We start from the raw sequence: 20,391 nt of genomic DNA on the forward strand, positions 1-20,391 counted from the left end.
CTTGAGGGAAGCTGACAAGTGTCCAACCTGTGTCAGGCGTCACTTGTGGTCCCGCTCTTTAGAGAGTTTGTTCATTTCCTCTTTGCCTCCCACAGGCTCTGTCAGTTTCACCTCCTCTTCTAGGAGGCAAAGAGGAAATTAACAGACCCTCCAAACCCGCCTGGCTCTGTAAAGAGGGGAAATTGACAAAGCCTTCTGATCTCTTTTAAAACTCAGCTTCTCGGTTAACGTGGTGACTCCCTTCACGTGCTCCTCCTCGTTTACTTCATCTTTTGTAGTTTAGCTCTCAGGCCCAAGTGCAAGGCCAGACATTTTTTCTCCCATTCACTCTATTTCAGTGCCTCACATGTCATGTTAAAGCAGCTTCTCAACTTTAATACTGGGGACAAACTATGCCTAAAGGTCTCTCTTGTAATGTGAACTTGGGTTGGCCACCATAAGCCACGCTTGGCCAGTGTGTTTCCAGAGTTGAGTAGTAAGGATTCACACTATGTAGGAACAAACTGCTACACATCAAAATCCTGTGGAAGCCACAGACCTGCTTACAATGGGTGCAGCCAGCTTTGAAAGGGTTGGCTGGAAAGGTGACAAGAACCGGTTTGCTTTCCAGGGAAGAAATAGTGTGGAACTTTGTTAAAGGGGGGAAACAAACTCTGAAGGTGTTTTCTGTGGCCTCTTGTAGATTTGCTAATTTTTTGGCAGGGAAGTTGAGATACTCATTACACCACCTTTGCCTTCCACAGCATGTTAACTCTACTGCTGAAAAAGCCTGTCCCTTCCCCGGCTAGCTGGGAGACCAGCTCCTCATCTTTTGAGCTTTCAGCTAGGCTTAACCTTTGTGCGGTAAAATGCATCATAATTCCTCATCATAAACACGCCACTCTATCAGGAAGCTCCACGGCTGCTTGCTGGTTTGGAACTTTGCAGCAGAGCTAGTTCGACTTTCCGCTATTTAGTACCGAATTGACATCTTGACACCTGAAGTATTTTACTTCCAGGGACCTCTGTGAATTTAAAAGCATGACAACAAATGGACAGGTTCTCCACAATGAGGCCAACATGACCTGAAACAACGGGGGAGTGGGCAGAACAACAAAAGCACAAGAACTCAGACTCAACCGGGAGCCAAGGGTGAACATCTAGAAGCTTTATTTAAACCCTTTACATTAAGTAAGAAGAATCACAACATCAAATCCAGAAATGTTGCTAACGGAGACAGTCATAGTATTATTACAAGTTCAAGAACAGGAGAGGGAAGAAATAAAGGCAAGACGTAAACAAGCTATGAACCGGCCCTGTTGTGGCAATGCAAGGGCTCTGAGCAACCCTACGCAGGCCACAGGCAGGTTTGCCTGCCCACCATTCCTGTGCCCACACTCCCAACATCATGCACTTCTTCCTCCCCCCCCCCCCATAATTCAATACTGCTGCAGAGAGGCTGCCAGGTGGGGCCTCTCTCTGCGGGTTCACCCGCATCTAGTGCCGGCAGAGCAGCGAGAGAGGCTTCCACAGACCTCCTCCACAGCCGCCATCACAAAGAACCCCTTGAACTGCCCCAGGGGCAGCTGCACTTCTCTGTTGGCCTTGCGTGCCACTTTTCCTACTTGACCAAGAGGAGGAAAGGACAGGCGAGCTGCTCTCCAAAGCCAGAGATTTCAGGCCTGCAAAACACTTCCTCCCATGTTGGCCCTCCTCTCTTTCCCCAGGCCACATTTCTTTTTGTATCTCTGTCTAAAGAGAGAGAAAGAGAGAAAGAGAGAAGTAGCTTGAGGTCAGGAAAAAATAAGATTCTCAGAAGGGCAACTGGCGAGATCACAGGAGGAAACCAGTAGCACTCTTTGGAGGCGTGGCACACCGCAGTGCAAGAATACCCACCCCCGAGTTTCCCCAAACCCTCTGTATGAAAGGCGGCAGGCAGACCCTCGGACTTGGGGAGCTTGTCCTTCGCAGGAGGGGGTTCAGAAAGCGGAGTTCTTTCAAGCCCAAGGATGCCCTGGGTCTTGGCCGCTGCCCCATAAAGCACAGAAAACTGCCAAGAAGCACACCTGGCCCAAGACGTTTCAGCCCTCCACAGTGACTCCACTGCATCAGGGTCCAAGTGGACCTCTTGCAGTGTCAGCCATGCACAACTCTTGGACTGCGCAATGCTCACTGATGTCCCAGGAGTGCCAGGCCAAACTTCAAAAGAAAAAACCCTCAGGTTTTTTCTGCCTGTCACATGGTGAGGATGTGAGGAGGAATCCTGGGAAACACCGAAAAAGCTGCCGAGATGATAATGACCAGGGACTGCCAACCAGGACAGGTACCCAGAGCAAGGAGCCACTCGTGAGCTACCCAGAGGCACAATCACATGACTGAAGGTCAAGCAGTGCAAACCACAAGCAGGCTGAAGACAGACGGAACATTTCAATTACGGTGGAGAGCATTTGGCAACATCTCTGCTGCTCTGCAGAGACTTACACACGTCTTACTCTCTTAGGGGGAGTGATGGAAAGAAAGTGTTTTGGAGATTTCAGAGAGGTTCCACTTGAGTGTGGGTGTGGGGTGTTGCCAGCAGTGGACAGCACTTACTGGTAAGCTCCCGTGAAGTCACCAGCATGCCTTCTTCCTCCAGGACTTTTGCAACTCTTAAAAATGCTTGAAATCCTCTGGGAGGCAGCACGGTGAAAGATAATGCCCAAAGACCTGCTTGGTCTTTGCCCTCACTCACTCCTCCCCCCATGAGAAGAACCAAGTATCACTGGTGCATCGGGGGGGGGGGCACAAAGGGTCCAGGCTGTAGCTCAGTCTCCTGGGCACGGGGCACAGCGGCCAACCTATGCCTTTCATTCCAAAGAGTTTTGCTTAACTGCAGGAACCATGTTCCCACCCTCAGTGGTGTATCCCGCTGACAGTCGATGCTGTGGCCCTAACCCTGACCCTACCTGGCCCAGCTGCTCTAGGTGATGGGACCAAGTGCCTGCTCAAAGACACCCAGCCAGCCCTAACGTATGTAACACGGCACCTCCTGCTCTTTCTCGTCAACAAGTTCTACCCCTACCGTCGCTGCCATCCGAAGGAAAACTTCCCAAGGCGATTCTCCAGGAACACAGCCAGAACCGGCCTGACAGTCACCTCCATCTGCCTCTCGTCTGCCTCAAGTCCTCCTGGCCTGCCAGAGGAAGAGTGCTTGCTCCGCCCCGCAGTCCCACTAGATGTAACTGTCACCAACCTAAAGCCCAAAGGCAGTCAGTTTCCTAGGTTATGTTCCAAGGAATTCACAAACGACGCTGGCCACGTTTGTGGGCTTTGTTGCTCTGGTTTCAGCTCAGTAAGCTAGAATACATACAGCACTCTTTTGGAACTGTGCATTGCAACAAAGATTAATAATGGTGGGTGGCCTTTCAGGGAAGCTCGCCTGCTATTACTGATGATCTCCTCTGAGAAACCTCTGAGCAGCTATTTGAAGAAAACAGGTTTCCTTGGAATACAGGCTGAAAAACACTCCTGTCAGTGTCCACCTGGCCTTCAGCACACAATTATCTGCCGGCCAGCAAGCCGCACACCTAAATTTCATCAGTTCACAGTATCATCACAATATTTCCTCCACAATCTACTCAGAATTGCACATAGCTAGTCACTTAGCCACTATCAAGCTTGGCCCTCTGATTTCTGGTTAAGCATGACAATATGGACCTTTACAACACTGCAAAGTTCAGCATTCAATGGAACTTGGACCTCCTCAAAGAAAGAGAACCCAAACCTAAAGACTCCAACAACTAAATTCTTACCAAATTGAGAGAAATTTGTGTAAGTGCCGAATTGGTGCAAGCGGGACCCTCTCTGGCCTAACTGTATCAGGCATCTGCCAAATATCTAAATCTTGACTCTCCGGCACAAAACTGCTATATCCACCCCACCCCCCACCCCGCCCAATCCAAGCTAGGAAGAGTTCCTCACAATATGAAGAACGGCAGTTTTTGCCCCTCACATTCACAAGAACAGTGCAGTCTAGGAAGAAAAGCACAGCCTTTTGCTAGAGTGGGCCGCTTTGACACCTTAGGCAGAAACCCCAAGTGGTGCCTTCCCACACAAAACAATCAACATCTGGTATAATCCACTGGGAAGTCCTTCAGGACACAACCGACGCCCTGTTGCAGAACTCGTTCAGTTCAACGAAGCATGCACAGAAGGTACTGCCAGCGGACTGTGCTTCCTTGAGGCGGATCAGCTACTCTTCACAGCACCTGAATTTTTCCACTTGCTAGCCCCCAACTTGAATGCTGCCTTCAATTGTGGCAACCTTCAGTCTTGCAGGGCCCACAGGTGCAAAATCTAAACTTTTAATATTTCACTTGGGCACCATTTAGAGCCTTCATTTTCAACCTGCACCAAAGTACAGCTAGACCCACGAATATTTCTCATGCTTCCTTAGCCAGAATACCAGAACATCTTTCATTCCTCCAAGCAAGGTGAAGAGAGACCAACTGGGACCTGAAACCTTTTTTGGGAACTGTAGTATTTACAATCCATTCCAAATCTAAAACTGCATTGTTAAAACTCCCCATTAGAACCCAAAGCTGCGCTCCTCCAGCTAATCTCTACATGTCTCTGGATCGGCAGCTAAACACAGGCGTGGCGTGACAGACTGAGCCCGTGGCACAGAAGGGCACCCACCTCTGGGCCAGCCAGCCAGAACTGTGTGGACAGAAAGACTGCTTGCACAGCTTGGAAGGCTGGCCACTGCCACCACACCAATAGGTGACAATCAAATAATAATAATTTGGTTTAGGAACAAAGGAGGAGGGATTATTAACCCTTTACAAGAAACTGACTGTTTTTTTTGCAATCACAGAAGATAAAGTGCAACTTCATCTGAACTTTTCTGCCTGACCAACGGGCAGTAAACCCTCAGCAGGGCCTGTCCGTCTAAGGTATGCAGTGGAAACAGCTGAACTGAGACCTCTGGCCAACAGTGAAATCACTCTCCAAGTCCCCCATCTAGTTTGGGGGACAGTGCAACAGGAACTGACGAGCCAGATTTTTACACATGCCAGCCACTACAGCACCAAGGAGTATGGGTTTCTCCTGGTCTGCAGAAATGAGTATTTCAGCCTCCTCTGGCCTTCCCGTGAGACTTCTCCCTGCCAAAGAATGGCACACCTGCCACTTTAAGGTGGCCTAGTAGGCCCACATTTCAGAGCACAGGTGTGCGTTATTGCTTCAGGAACATGTCCCCATTAAAAGAGGACACCTAAACAAATCTTCTCCCCGCTTTGATCTAAGGGAGAAGTTGACAGACTGGAAGTTCTAAGCTGGCATTTGAGAATTTGGGGAGAGCGTGCAAAGTATGAGCCCAGGGACAACTACAGGCCTCAGAAGGGGGGAAACACACACATGGGGACGGATGCTGATGAGCGACAAAGGCAGGCAGAGAGAGGCCACAGCCTCACGCTTACAGGAGGCGCCTTATGCCCCCAGGTGCAGCCGCAGCCTCACGCTGGCCACGGACCTTTCCAAACGAAGTGCCGCTTGGCTGACAGGCGTGCAGGGCAGTGCCTGGCCCACCTTGCCAGGAGATCGGGTCTCGGAGATGACTGGGTTCACCTGCGATGCTCTGATGCTTCAGTCAAGAAGACGGCACCATCCGGGGAAATCTCCCTGGTCACCTCCAGGCTCCCTTAAAAGAGCACATGCAGGAAGAGTTCCCACTGGACTGCTCCCCAGCAGGAGGCAGAGCTGTCTGTCCTACCCGGCTCCAAACTCACTGCCCAAAGCAGCCATGCCTGATAGCCAAGGCACTCCTGCCCAGGCTCCTTTATGGTGTGCAAACTGAGATGCTGCCACATGACCTTCCAAGTGACAGAAAATGTCTGGTCAGGGAGGAGGAGGAGGAATGAGATGTCGAGGATGGGCCGACTGGTGGGCAATGCGTGACAACATGGGGGGGGGGGTTTCAGAGCCAGGGAGGGGGAAGCACAGGAAGGAAGGGGGAGGACAGACTCAGCAGCTTTCGACTGGTGGGGCTGAGCCGGCTGGCAAGAGCGGTGGGAGAAGGTGCGAGGCTGGGTGAAGAACGACACTGCCCCTTCCAGGTGCAAAATCTGCAATTGCTTCATTAAAAGCTCCTGTAATATTACAAGGAGGAAGATGAGATTACGAGATTTAGCAGGCCAGTTTGATGCAAAAAAAACCCCTGTCACAGTTTAAAAAGCCATTTTATTAGAAATCATGCAAACTTCAATATAAAACCCCCGACAAGTGCAACACGTCTGTGTCTGTGTAGATGCAGAGCTTGGGTGACTGTCGCGGAGAAACATCCTGATGGAGGGGGAGGAAAGTTTTCTTCAGCACCCCCCCCGACACTTTCCACCTCCCTCAGACGCCCCCTTTGCCCCATGCAGGAAGCCTGCCTTCAGGACCCCCCCCCCTTTTTTTTTCTCCCTGCAGTTTGGTTTTCAGATTTAAATTAAATTTTCCCACAACTCTCACAAAACACACAATTTAAAGTTTTATTTACATTTCATTTCTTTAGTGTCATTTGCAATGCAAAATGAGCTTGAATCCTAAAGACTCCCCCTGCCCCCCCCCCCAAGAAAACAGGCTCGGGGGTTCTTTCATTCTCCTTGGCACATCAACCTAACCCCTGCCCAGCCCCGTGCGGACTCAACCTCTTCAGACCCTCATTCACTTCCAGCGACCTTCTGGGAAGGAGCGCCCCCCTCCCACTCCTCCGGACTGCCTCTCTGTCACCAGCCTCATTCCCAAAAACTCTACGCCCTCGTCCCCTCTCTCAGCGTGGACCTCTGGGAGCTAAGTCCACGGTGATGTGGATTAAATAAATACCTGCCCCTTGCTGACTCGGTCGAAGCAATGCCGAGAGCCTTGGGCAGGGGCGGCGGGTGGGGAGGGTCAAACCTCCAATGCGAAGTCCTCTGGGTTGTGTGCAAAGGATCCTGAACTGCCCCCCTCTTGCACTTTTGTGGCAAGGGGCAGCCCCTCCAGTCCCCTCAATGCATCCTTTATCACTTTCAATTAACATGGCTTAATGCAAATTTTGCTCCATTATTTCAAAAATATTTTAAACACACACAAAAATAAACACCACACAAAATAAAATAAAATAAAAAGAACACAGTTAAAATGCCTGGATATGTCAATAAGAAGCCAGCAGAGCTGGGGCAGCGGTTAATGGTGCTTTAATTCTCCTATGGCAAGGGAAAGGGAGTGGGAACGCGGGAGCCCAGGAGAGCACGGCAGGAATCGGCAACGCCGATTCACAATGGAGGGAGGAAGAGGAAGAAAGGGGGGGGGAGAGTTAGAGAGTTCCAAAAGAGAGTGAAGGATGTGTGAGAACAGCACAGACCAGCATTCAATAGGGAGCAGCAGGAAATGCTGCGCAAAGACCAAGGTGTGTGTGCACGCGCACATATATGTGTGTGTGTGTGTGAGACAGACAGAGAGCATGTATGTGAGAAAGGAAGACAGCAAAGCTTACCCCCCTTAACTCGCGCCTGGCCTCAGGACCTGCTCAGGGCAGGCAGCACCAGCCACCCCTACCCAGCCAGTCAAGAGGAAGCTCTTTTTTGTGGGGTACATTCAGAATTGCACATCTGTCTCCACCACCAAGCAAAGAGTGGGAAGAGCCAGGCTAGGGAACTCTGGGTAAACTCTTTTCTGCATTCAAGAGAGGCCCAAAGGAACCAGGGCCAGTCAGCCGCAAAGAGCAACCTCGGCGTAGTAGGAGCCCTGCCCACATGATCTGGCTAGAAAGCCAGGCTTCAAGTTAAGGGAGACAAGCTTTGGGGGTGGGGGGAGGGCAAGGGAGACAGAGTCACAAGCCTTGCTGAGAAGGGGCAGCAGACGTCCCCCCTTCCGCGAGGGAAGCCCGCTGCTGCAGCGGCGGCAAGGAGGCAGCGGAGGCAACAGAGCCCAGGCTCTCGCTGATGGAGGTGCTACGCCGAGGGGAGGGGCCGCCGGAAAATACGGGGGGGTTGGAGACTACGATGTCCACTCCGTGGTCCGTGCGGGCCTTGGCCTTCTCACGGAACACCAGCTTGTGGGACTCAATCTGCAGCGACACAAGGGGGAGCGGGAAAGAGGGGAGAGAGGGACGGAAGGCGACACCAGAATGTCATCGTTAGATGCCTGGAAAATAAAAGGTAATTGGCTTCATTAACAAAGTTAAAAAATACGGCCAGAAGCATCTAATATGATTCTGTTTCCACTTTAAAGGTGAAAAATATAGATAACCCAAGACCAAGCCGACTTTCCTCCGCCGCCCTCACCCCCCCCCCCACATCGAAAGCATTCCCGGGGAGAGACAGGCCTGGCACTTACTTGTTTCTTGTATGTGAGTGTCGAAGCTCTGAATTTCCATTTGGTCACCACTGCCCTGAGCGGGCGCAGCTAACCCCACGCCATTCTCCTGTGCGGCACTGCTGCCTGGCAGGGGCGTGGGCACAGCTCCGTTCTGGGGGGCTGCCTCCTCGCCCCCCTCAGTCTACAATGAAACAATGGGGTGGGGGAGGACAATGAGGCGTCAATACAAGGATGGGGATGGAATGGAGGGAGAAGGAAAGACGCCAGAGGGTGGGAAAGGAGCCCTCCTGAGATGCCCTCACCAAGACACGGAGGTACCACGGGGCTGAGGGGATGTGCGGAGCCAAGCAGCGGACAGCCTGGAGGCAGGCTCAGCTGGCCCGCACGTTCTCTGGAAGCTCCCTTGCACAGGCTCCAGGCCTCTCCTGGCTGGCTTTCCCTTCTCCCCAGAGAGTTCAGACTACAGTAACAAGTCAGGGGATTCCTACAGCATTAAAAGCTTTCGCAAAACTTGGGACGTTGCTGATTATTTCTGTTGCAAATGGTCTTGGTCCTTTTCTTGGCGATAGTGGAGTTCAACATGATTATGTCTCACCCCAAACCTCCTGCATTTCATGGCCATTTGACCCTGCTGATTGTAGCATTTTTCATATATACATGTATATTTACCAAGTGAGCACCCCACTGCATGTGTGTGACCGTGGTCTCTAGTCCACGAAAACACGTTTCAATACAATCTTGTTACTCTTTAAGGTGCCAGCAGCATGGGAGCTCTTATGTGCAGTCCTGCAGGTCTTAGTATTGTTATCAATGTTCTTTAGCATCTATTCAAGACCACATTGACTAAGACTGCCCATGGCTTTGGCACGGGCTGTCATCAATGTGCTGATGACACCCAGCTACATACCACATAGATAAGCCTCCAGAAGCAGCTGTCTGTGTTAGGGCAGTGCCTGGATGCTGGGACCAAGCGACTGAGGAAGCACATGCTGAAGGTGAATCCTAAGGCAGAGGGGATGCTAGTTTGGAAGGCAGAGATTCTGGAGAGAGTTGGGCTTCCCTCCTCGGGTGGTGGGTACGGCTTTATTGGCAACGGACTCAGTTTGAAGCCTGGGAGTTCTGATGGAACCGGACCGCCTTCTGGAAAAGCAGGTAAACCAGGTGGCAACAATTGCCTCTCACCAGCTTCATCTGGCACATAAACTGTCCTGTTTCTGGGCTCAGCCAACCTAGCCACATTACTCCATGCTATGGCAACCTCAAGCCTGGACTACTGCCGGGGCTGCTATAGAAGACAACACAGACGCTACAATTGGTGCAGAACACAGCAGCTGTGCTACTGATGGCAGGTGTGTGTGTGTGTGTGCTAAGCATTTGGAACACATCACCCTGAGTTTAAGACCATTACACCCTTTTCCAATCTGTCCCCACACAGTGGTAACCTTTAAAGCCCTTCAAAACATAGGACCCTCATTTCTGTGAAAGCACCTCCACCTGTATGTGCCTGTATATACATACAACTCTGATCCTCGAACTGACCCCTGTTAAGTCAGTGTGAACTGTCACTGCTTGGGCATGCACCCTCTTTGTGGCTGCCCCTGTGCTGTGGAACTAGCTTCCCAAGGTCTCTGCACTTTCCCCACCCTCAGTAGCCCACGGCTGGCTTCCTTTTACCTGCATCTTCTGCAGGTGTGATATTGTATAGCTGCTTTGAGTCCCATTGATTAGGAGAAAAGTGGGGTGCAAATATCTTAAAAAAGTAAGATGGCTTAGATTGCTCCCTCTCGGGATGGCCTGCCTCCCTCTCCCCATCTCAATCCCCTCAGAGTCCCAAATCGTTTAGCTCCTTTGAACCAGCTGAGGCTCCACCTGATCAACCTCTTCACTGCTAGTTAACCATTCCCACCCACCATCCTAATAAGCCAGGGCCACGAGGTGCAGAGAGAGGGACGGAGAAGTTTAGCCTGATTTTGTCAGACCCTGGAAGCCCAGCGAGACCTGTCCTTGGAAGGGAGTCTGCAGAGGCAGGCAATGGCAAACCACCTCCGCTCCTCACTTGCCCCCTTAAAAGCCCCCTGTTGGGGTTACCAGAGGTCGGCTGCAATTTGACAGCACATACATAAATAACAGGCACCGTGGTAACTACTACACAGAAGCAAGTCTTACACTGCAAATAAAAGTTTGCTTTGGGGCCTGGGCTGGGGCTCTGAAAAAGTCTTCCTACACTCTTTACAAGGAGATACTATTTTCTTGGTTTCCAGGCTGGGTCAGGCCACACGAGGGGACCGAGGCCGGCAACAGCAGGAGTGGTGGCCAGGACACAAAGAGAGGCCACTGACCTTGGCCCTCCTTCTTCCACTGCACAGAACCCTGGCCGTGGAGAAAAATAACGTGCAGGGGGGGAAACAAGCGCCTGCCCCAACATCACTTGCTGAGTACTGACCTGGGGGAGGGCTGGGCTGGGACCAAATGCTGCCTGTGACGACTAGTACCCCCCCCTGCCCCCCCCCCGTTTATCTTTGTTGGTGCTGCCTCACCAGGCAGAAAGGTCAGCGTGAGGGGGGGGGGAAGGAAGGGGTGGAGGAGGGGAGGGGGAGGGGGAGCCTCCTACAATTTCTCCCCTCTGCACTGCTGTGGATCTGACCAGGGCTTCTGCGCTTTACAGACCCCTTAAGGACGGGTTTAGCCCCAAGGCTCGGCTCCAGCACCTTCTGTCAGGCGGCACCACAAAGATGGACATGATGGTGGCAATGAGAGAGGAGAGGACAGGACTCATGAGTGGCCACACACGGGAAGCGGGGAGAAAACCACACCCGAGTGCTCCCTGACACACACCTTCACAGTGCCCCCTGCTGGCACGTGGCCCACGTTGTCCAGAGACCCCACTTTTGCCTGGGCCTTTTCCTTGAAGTTCAGCTTCTGGTTTTCAATCTTGACATCTCCACCCCCTGGAACAAGCAAAAGAAGCAGGAAGGTAATTCATCTGACAGAGGCCTGAGGTTTCCCTCCTAAAACTTGGAAAGAGACAGGGACCAAAGACTTCACTGCTACGTACTCTCTGTTGTCTTCTGTCCTCCTGTTGCTTTGAGTATGTTCCTACTGAGTCGTTCTAGCTGCTGTGGCATGGTGCTTAAGTGGCTGGGCTGCAAGCCAGTGCTCTGCTGGTTCAACTCCCACTCCAGCCACACCTCTCAGACCAGCTTCCCAGCTGTTTTGTGAGGGTAGTAATAACACTGACTTTGTTAACTGCTCTGAGTGTAACACTCATCTGTCCAGAAGAGCAGTATTTACGCACACAGTTATTGCGCACAGCACACAATCTTGCACACAGAAGGCGCCTGGTGCAGTCCTTGCCGGCACCTCCACTTGCAAAACCTCAGACAGATGAAGGGGGCCTTGGAGAGCTTCTGCCAGTTTGAATACTTCAGCTAGATGGACTGGGGCGGGGGGGATCTTTGTTGTTCTGGCTGGCTGCTAGCAAAGCAGTGAGTGGACTACCTTTGAGGCCCAGTGGCCTGTTCTACAGCTTCCCACCCTGGTATTGTTGGGGGATGCTACCTCCACACCACGGCGAGGACAACATGTGCGGCATCAAACAGGATCCTGTGGCTCTCTGGCCCTCCCCCGATAATCCACTGCTGGTCCTTTAAATCCACTCCATAATCTGATCCTGCTGAGTCTTTCTATTAAAAGGTGCCCTGAGTGCTCAGTGGGAAGGAAGTCAGCATGGCTAAGACGGGACTCCTGTGCCTGACTAGCCGGTGCAGCGAAGTCTCTCAGCCCAGCTGCACCCAAGTCACAGTTTGGGTCACTGGCCCGAAACAAGCCGCTCTCCCCTCAGCCCTGGAACAGGTGGGTCGGCCTGCCTGCCTCCCAGAAGTGGCTCCTGTGTCAAGTGAGGAGTTTTGCTCTGCTGGGGCAAGGCTCCTCACTTGGCGGAAGAGCGCCAAGGGACCCAGCTCCAGAAATGCTCAGCCGCCCAATGGCAGGCATGGAAGGCTTGAGACACTCAAACAGTGGACTACATGCACTGGAATCAGCAGCGTCGTTCATCACAGTGGCCACCGGGAACAGTCCCCAAACCTCCCAGTCCACTGCCTCTGTGCAAGCCACAAAGTCTTACCAAACAGCAGACTGAGCCCAGTACCCCGCCCTCCCACCCCCGACAGCCTCCACCACCTCCTCTCTCACCTGGCTTGTGCTTGATATTTGCCTTTGAGCCACACTTGGAGGACACTTTGGAGAGATCGATCTTCTTGTTCAGGATCTGCACCTGCAGAATGGTAGGAGGAAGAAGTGGTCCACCTCAGAAAGGAGGGAGTCCGTCACAGCTCTGCGCGAGTTTTGGGCACGAACACGGCCGTGCCACCGCTGCCCCCTCGCCCTCTCCCAGGTGCATGGCTCGAGCTGAAGGTGCTCCGGGGACTTGCAAGAAAGACGTGCTCATGCAACGGAGGACTTGGGGCTCTCAACAGCCCCACCCACAGGCAGCACAAAGTTAGCATCCTGCAGAGACCCAGCGGGGGGAGCACGGCCAGAGAGGACAGAATCGTGCCTAGCAACAGCACTGGAAATCGTAAAGTGCACTGTGAAATGCTTTAGAGCATTATTATTATTATTATAAATAATAATAATAGCAGCAACGGGGACAAGACGAGCACTGGGTGAACGAAATCCACCTGCTCAGAAATCCTCCAGGCCCTCCTTTCGGCCCTGCCTTTACCTCCTCTCTGAGGGGTCAGTCTCTGCTTTGGGCAGCTGGAAAGACTGGGCCACGCCACGTTTGGAAAAAACAGCCCCTCCCTCCCTCCCTCCCTCCCACGGAATAGAAGTGCGGTACTTGTAAAACCCACGTTCTGTGCCAGGAATATATTATGCCCATCTGCATAATTTATTCCAAGTTTCAAAGAACTTAAAGGGACAGAGTGGGAAAGAAAAATGAAGGGTAGGAAGGGAAAAGAGGTGAGGCAACAAGGGGAGGGGGCACCACAGAGGGCCCCCCCAACGCCCCCGGAAGCTCTGCCCAGCCGCGCCTTCGTATCTCAGCTCTAACCAGGGATTCTTACTCAAAGTTTTTAGGTTTCTCCCTAAAACTACTAAGGCTAGAAAGACACCGTGGCTGCCTGACTAATGCTTGGGTGAGCCAAACCGGCATAAATGCTGCCAATTGGTGAAAAGGCTGTCTCACTCGATGAGTTGGGGCTTCTGGTTATTCGTCAGCGAGCTGGGCATAGAGCAAAAGCTTTTACGTGGGGCAAATGAAGCACCTGAATTGACCTGTACAAAACGCAGCCCAATTCAGTGTAGTCTACGGCTGTCGGGTCCCACAGGTGCTACCAGTGGGCACTTCCCACTGCCCTCAGGGGAAAAAATGGTGAGAAAATGGGGGAGCAGGGACAGGCACCATCCCAATGTGCTACTGAGGGGACATGATGGGCAGTGGCCTAATTATGTTTTGCCCAAATGCTAGAGTGCCCCCAGCAATATGTAATTGTCACTTCTGGGCACACAGGAAGTGACAACAGTGAGTCATTGGCAACATCATTTTGTCAGTGGAGAGGACCGCCCCCCTCAACTGGGTAAGGCTTCCACTGCGTGCCAGCCTTGTCCCTGCTGCTGGCAACCTCAGCACAACCCACCCTCAGATGGGGCAGGAGCCTTCTGCTGGGGGTAGGAAAAAAACAGGTCCTTTCCCCACTCAACACCAAACCAATGCTTCTCCATAAACTTGGGGCCAACATGAAGATGCAGGAGGTACTTTGGAAGGGCCAAGGAAGCTGCTTCAGCCACTGCTGAGTTTCTCCAGAAAATAAATCATCTCTGCTGTCTTGCACAGACCAAGAGTCAATCTTGCCTCCTAACTATGGGCACACAGCGCCTGCAAGCAACTTAACTCCTCCTGCACAGCAGGGAAAATGGTGCATTAAGGGCACCTGGGCAAGCAGCACGTTTAGATGCCTTTGCAACATCATTATCATTGCCTGGCTGATAAGGGTGTTAGGGCCATCTTGTAAGGACTTGGGAGTGACTGTACTGAAGAAATATCATCGGGGCCTCTGGGAGGTCCCAGCAAGGCTGCAGAACAATCAAGTGTCAACTCCGACTGGGGAGGCAACACGAAACGGATCAAAGGTGAAACTCCATCACATCAAAGGCCAAGTTGGCAACTGTGGCGGTTCTACTCACATCAGTACTGCCCTGGCTGGGCTTGGGGCCGGTGCACGGCTGGGAGTGGTTGCCAGAAGCTGGCCTTTGGGCATTTGGAACCTGAAAACAACAAGCACTTTACTCTCTGTTCTGCACGTATGAACAGCTTTGGTTTGTGGATCAAAGTGATGAGAAGCAGATGACAGCGAGGGAAAGGGAAGGAGAGACAGGCCAGAGCGGGCACTATTCCTCTTCCATGCAGCTCCAGAGGGGCCACAGGAGGGATGAGGAGATAGCAAAGTTGGGGAAAAAGGGACAACTCGGCACAAAGGGTTTTAGCATAATCTAGCACGTATCCCTACCAAGCACTTCTGCATCACCTAGAACACATCCCTACAAAGGGCTTGTGCCTGCAACTCTTTTGATGGGGAGGAGAAAGAGAGAGAGTGCCTGCAGCTAACAAGGAAAGGTTCTGCATATAAGAAGAGAACATGAGAAGCAGCAGTACAGGTGGGACTGTTTTCTGTCATGGAGCTTCCCCCTCCCAGTCCAAGAGCATCTGAATGTATAGTGAAACAACGTCCCAGTGCCATTAGGGAAAGCGCAACCCCCCACCCACCCACAGAGATCTACCGAAACATGAGCTTCGCGAGGAACCAGATCAGCCAGGAGTGGAAAGCTGCTGTGGTAGCCAGGATGGATTCTGCTTCATTGAACACCATGGGATGGACTGGCCAGCGTGAGAAGAGTCCTGAAGGCTCACGTGCCCAGCAGAAGAAAGAACGCTTAATAAGGGAAAGGCCTTTTCTTTCTGAGGAGGTAACAGTGACCCAGCGAGAACACACCTCTGTTTTGGGCAGTGTGAAGCCAGGAGGCATATGGGTCCTGTCTCAGATGCCAAGCCCCTGCATGTGCTGAAAAGCCACCAGGCTTAACAGGTCAGATCTCCGTCCCCACCCCCACCCCCACCACTGAAGGCTACAGAGATGCAAGTGGGACACTCGCAACTCCTTGCTGTGGATTCCAGACCACCTTCCTCAAGCAAAAGGAACCTCAGACAGCAAACACAGAAGTAACTAACGCTCTGATGGGTTAATCGCAATATTGAAGGGGTTAGAAACTCACAGGACTAGTCTTCCCTCAGGAAACTCTTCAGGGAGCTCCATGCCAAAGCCACCTCAGCACAGGAGGGTTCCCAAGAAGCCCCGTTTCCCCCCCAAAAGCCCCTCCTAGGAAAGCAGCCGTGAAGCCAGCAGTCTGCAGAACGCAAGCCACAGGAGCCTTCTGCCAGGGAAAGGGAAGGGCACACAGTTAGATCGCTGCCCCTCGCACAGGACACGCATGGCTGTGATGACACAGAAGTGCAGACGAGCCACAGTGTGGCACAGAGAGGACAACATTCAGCTACCGAAGGATCTCACTTTTTTAAAAAAAACCTGCACGGCAAGTTTTTGGCCCACTGAAGAGACAGGCTTGAAAGTGTGTAACATCTGCTGAAACCTCGGTAGCCCGAAAAGCGGCTGAATAAAGTTTCCAGTGGTGGCAGGGCCTCAGAGTCCATGCGATGACTATCAAAACCAGAATTGCACAAAAATCCCCATAGTGCAGACTTTATCTAAAATAAAAATGGCAAAAGAACTCTCTGGATATGCCATACTGGCGGCAGAATCCTGTTGGGTGTGGAATGTGAACATGGCTGCCATTCAGAGCCAACGTTCCCAAACTAGGAGGTTTCCTGCACAGAACATTCACACAGCCGCTCTGCTGCCAGCTGAGACAAGCCAGCCCCAAATCAACTGCGGAGTGGCGGGCCTCCAGAAGATGTTCTGGGTTCGGCTCTGGCAAGCCTTGCAGCTACGAAGCAGCACGAACAAAGGGCTTCCTGGAGCCTAGACCAGCATGCACCGAAAACATCCTGAGCTAACTGTAGCCTGCCCCCGAATACGCTAGGTTAAAGCCCAACCTCAACAGTGAACCGTCAGCAGACGCCTTCATTTTCTACCCTTCTATACAAGGGCAAGATTTTGGGAAATGTCACTCACTCCAGAACAGCCTTGTTCCACACAGGCACCCACCCCCAGCTGAAGAAGATTCGGAAGGAAGACAGAAGGCTAATGCTTCTCTGCTTGAAGTTCTTTAGAAGAAGCTGCCATCTCCTGCGAAGACCCACTGCCCTCCAAGGAACTGTGCACCTTATCAGGTTCACAGACTGTTTAATGTCCCTCACTGCAGCCTTCAGTTCGAGGTGTCCCTCATGTAGCGGGTATGAATTTTTAGACCAGAGAAGGAGGGGAGACTTCAGAAAATGCTCTAGTGCTGCTCCCAGCTCCTTTTTGATATGGAAAAAGAACACACACACACATATACATATATATGGACACACAGAAAAGCACATTACAGTCAAAACCAGGACAAGAAAAATTAAAAAGGAGTTAGTAGAGAGACAGCTGTCCAGTGCCCTTTATACTTACATTCCCACCTCCAGGGACATGCTTAATATTGTCCTTGGACCCACACTTGGACTGGACGTGGCTGTAGTTGGCTTTTTTGGAGACTATCTGGACCTGGAGCGTCATGGAGATGGAGAGAACGACACAAGGGAAGAGGGCCGGTTAGAACTCTCTTACGGGAGCAACACTCTGGTGTGGCAAACAGAGGGACAGGCAGTGAGCGGTGTTAGAATTCCAACCTGACTGAGGATTAAGTGTGAACAAACTCGGACAGGGAAGGGACAGAAAAAGAGAACGGAAGCAAATGAACATGTGAGATGGCAAAGCAGACAGTGGGAGTGGCGCCAGCGTTCTCAGGGCTGGTACGGAATGACCTGTGGGAAGAAGGCTAGTGGCGAGTTGCAGCGGCAGGCGGCAGGCACGGAAGTGTCTCTTACGGCAGGTAAAAGAGTAAGGGGGCCAGGTAACGCAGTCACCGGTTGGCTGGACATGTTTGGCTGCCTGGGGGAGAAGAGTCAGCTGACACATCCAAGGAAGGACTGTGACAACCTGCCATCGAATTAGTGCGGCCCTCCCCGCAGCCACCCTTGTGTGCATCCGAAAGATGCTCAACGACTCCGCTAACATCAGCAGGGCCGAGTCACACCTTGCTGGGAACTCTATACGACATATCCAGTCCATAGGCGCTTTTCCTTCTGTGAATGCAGCAAATGCACACACATGCATACATGGGGTTGTCATCTGTGGTCTGAATAACTATTTTTGGCATGGAAAAATGATTTCCATACAAGAAGAGTGGGTGAGTCTCTGGGCACGTTAATGTCCAGTGCTCACGCTCTCCCCTCACTGCAGAGGGAGGAAGGTGCTGCAGAGCCCAGACCAAGTGTCAGTTGAGTGTGGCATCTCCCTGACCACCCAGACTGTCCCCAGAAAGAAGAAGGGGTCATCGGGGTGGGGGGGGGGGAGGTTCAAGGAGACTGCCACATCCTGACTGCTTTCACCCCGTGGGAGAAGAGGGGCACCTGCTCCCCTGAGATTTCTCCCTGGAAAGTAAAGAGTGAGCAGGCACTAAAACTAATCCCCACGTGGGGGAAAGGGAAGAATGTCCTGAAGCCGAATCGACATTTTTCCACGTGCTTATTCAACACGTGGGGACAGAAAGGCGAGGCAAACACAGCACAAGGCTAGGGCAACAGCAGCAGCTGAGCTCTCGCAGGTTTTCGTTTGGCTACAGCTCCCAGGACAGTCCCTCTCCCCACCTCCCCCCGCCTCGTGAACAACTCTGCTGTTATGCTTGACAAAGTCACCTCCCCTGCCCATTTCAAGCCAGTTTGCCTATAGCCAGGATGAGAAGACCTAGCCAGCGGAAGCCAAATGATTGTATCACCCTGCCACATCAGCAAAATTCAAACTAATTGGGGCCATGTTTGATGCCAGCAAGACTGAGGCATTGTCTGCCCTCCGTACAAGCACAAGCAAGCCCCAGCACCCATCAAATCCCAACAAGATGCATGGAAAGGCTGAGCATGACGAAGTCAAGTCTTAGCTAGCTGTCAGGCTCCTCCACAGAGCGATCAGAGCCTGGGGTGGGTTTGCCCTCCAGCGTTCCTCCTTGCCTCAAAAGTAGGAAGGAGCGGGGTTTGCAGCACCCTTAGCCCTCTCTCCCTCGCACAAGCTCTGCACCTTGCAGTGTGGAACCCTGGGCTGGCTGTTTCCTCCCCGGCCTCCCATGGGAGTCCACCTTTTAAAGGCTCCTCCTTGGGAGTGGCTCTGCCTCCCCCCCCCCAGGCCCCACCAATGTCTGGAGGAGGCTTCTTTCCTCAAGATACAGACTCTGTAGGGGACCTATCCCCATACTCTCGAGGTTTCTCCCGCCCCCCCCTCCTTCCCCTTTCCAATTGGCCCTCTCCAGGCCCTATGGCTTGGCTTGGATGCTGGCTGCGGGAGTATGCCCTGACCTGTCCTCCCAGCCAGAATCGCCACCATCTTTCTCGGTGACCTCAAGGCCTGGCTTGCCTCCCTTTCCCCTCAAGTGGAGGCAGCGTTTTGGGAGGCCTTCAGGGTCTTGGCCACCTTTGCCGCCATGGGCAGCAGTGCAGAGCTGCCTGTCGCTGCAACTCGCCACTAGCCTCCGGCTTGGCTCTCCTCCCAAGGTGATACAGCGGCTGGGGCTGCTCTTTGGCGCACATCTGGAGTTGCGGTGGAATCTATTCCAAGGGGGAGACAGGGGTGGAGGTCCCTCCGACCACGGACACTAGCCTTCTTCCTGACATGCTTCTACCTCCACGGACAGGAAAAGCATTTTTTCCTGGTATGGAAAAGCAGTCCATCACGTGAGCCCTGCACCTGCAGTCTGAAGTGGTATTGCCCAGACACAAGTTCACCACCTCTGTAGGAACTAGACCCTCAAGTCTCAATCCAAGTGTGCATACGATACAAAGTTTAAATGTCCCTTTGCATTTAAAAACAAAGTTCTTAAATATCTTGTGAAAAAGCTCGATGGGAGAAATATAGCAACTGAAAGCTGCCAAGGGACATGGGGCAGGCAAGAGAGAAGAAATTTGGTTCTTCGGGGCTTGGGAAGTTGAAGGGAGCTCCCCGACCTTTTCTGGGCGGGAAGGCTGACCTCAGCTATTTATCCCCTCCTGAAAACAGAGAAGGTCACTTCCGTGGCCCCTCCTGCCACAGCTTCTTATCAGAAAAAAGAAAGAGGGGTGGGGACTCATCTCACCCCACGAACTTCATCGACAGTGGAACGGGACATACACACAGGAAGATGCGTGCAAAGGAAGGGGTCCAAGAGCAGGGACAAGAAGAAGAAGAAGAAGAAGAAGGAAGTGTGAGAGTTAAGAGAGAAGGGAAAGTGACCCAAACAGGGGCAGAGGAAAAATAAGTCACAGAGTCGGTCCTTTTCTCTCCCAAGTCATAGAAGGCTGAAATAAAACTCACTTTCCCATTGGGCTGCTTTTGGGGCCCCTCTTTTGTAACAGCCGTTTTAGATACTGCATTGAGTTCAGGCTTTCGGGCAGCCCCAGCTGACTCTGCCTTTCTCTCTACTTTTGCCTAAATGGAGACAAATGGAGGGTGACTTTTACATCATGAGAATTAAAAAATAAAAAAAGCAATGATGGGAAAGGAGTATGGATGTCAAACCAACACCTGGAGTGTTCACATAGCCCTGTTAAACCAGAGGGGCATCTTTGCAAAGGTGACGTCTTATACCCAAGGTAGGAGAAACACAGAGCAAGGGGCAAAGGGGTGAAGAGCCGGGAGACCTGGGTTCAAGCCCTCACCCCCGTTTGTCATGGACTCCATGTGCGGCTTTGGACACCCCCCCGCCCAATGATGCAGCAGTGCCAGCAGCATCCCTCGCCCGAGACTGTGCCTGGACACACCCAGACCCTCCTGCTGCAGCAGGGCCGGCCACGGAGTTTGCCACCAGCGCTGAGGGGGGCTCTGCCTGGAAGCACCCCCCCCCCCAGATTCTGGTCCC

General features: G+C 52.3%; 1 protein-coding gene across 7 annotated transcripts in view; it reads right to left on the minus strand.

Annotated features, from left to right (window-relative positions):
• Positions 1–1,126: 1,126 nt before the first annotated feature.
• Positions 1,127–20,391, minus strand: part of MAP4 (microtubule associated protein 4) — a 220,124-nt gene continuing 200,859 nt past the window's right edge. For 2 of the 7 annotated variants that reach the window (XM_054991270.1, XM_054991271.1), the window contains exons 19-25: positions 19,848–19,961; positions 16,920–17,012; positions 14,488–14,568; positions 12,493–12,574; positions 11,137–11,249; positions 8,320–8,482; positions 1,127–8,127 (exon numbers count right to left, since the gene is read on the minus strand). In XM_054991270.1, the coding sequence (XP_054847245.1) occupies positions 8,120–8,127; positions 8,320–8,482; positions 11,137–11,249; positions 12,493–12,574; positions 14,488–14,568; positions 16,920–17,012; positions 19,848–19,961 (654 nt within the window). In that variant the 3' untranslated portion in view covers positions 1,127–8,119. The remainder of the gene's footprint in view (positions 8,128–8,319; positions 8,483–11,136; positions 11,250–12,492; positions 12,575–14,487; positions 14,569–16,919; positions 17,013–19,847; positions 19,962–20,391) is intronic. The other 5 variants (XM_054991272.1, XM_054991274.1, XM_054991273.1 and 2 more) reach the window with 5 other exon arrangements.

The sequence above is a fragment of the Eublepharis macularius genome, chromosome 11 (genome assembly GCF_028583425.1).
Source record: "Eublepharis macularius isolate TG4126 chromosome 11, MPM_Emac_v1.0, whole genome shotgun sequence".
In the NCBI taxonomy this organism is placed as follows: domain Eukaryota; kingdom Metazoa; phylum Chordata; class Lepidosauria; order Squamata; family Eublepharidae; genus Eublepharis; species Eublepharis macularius.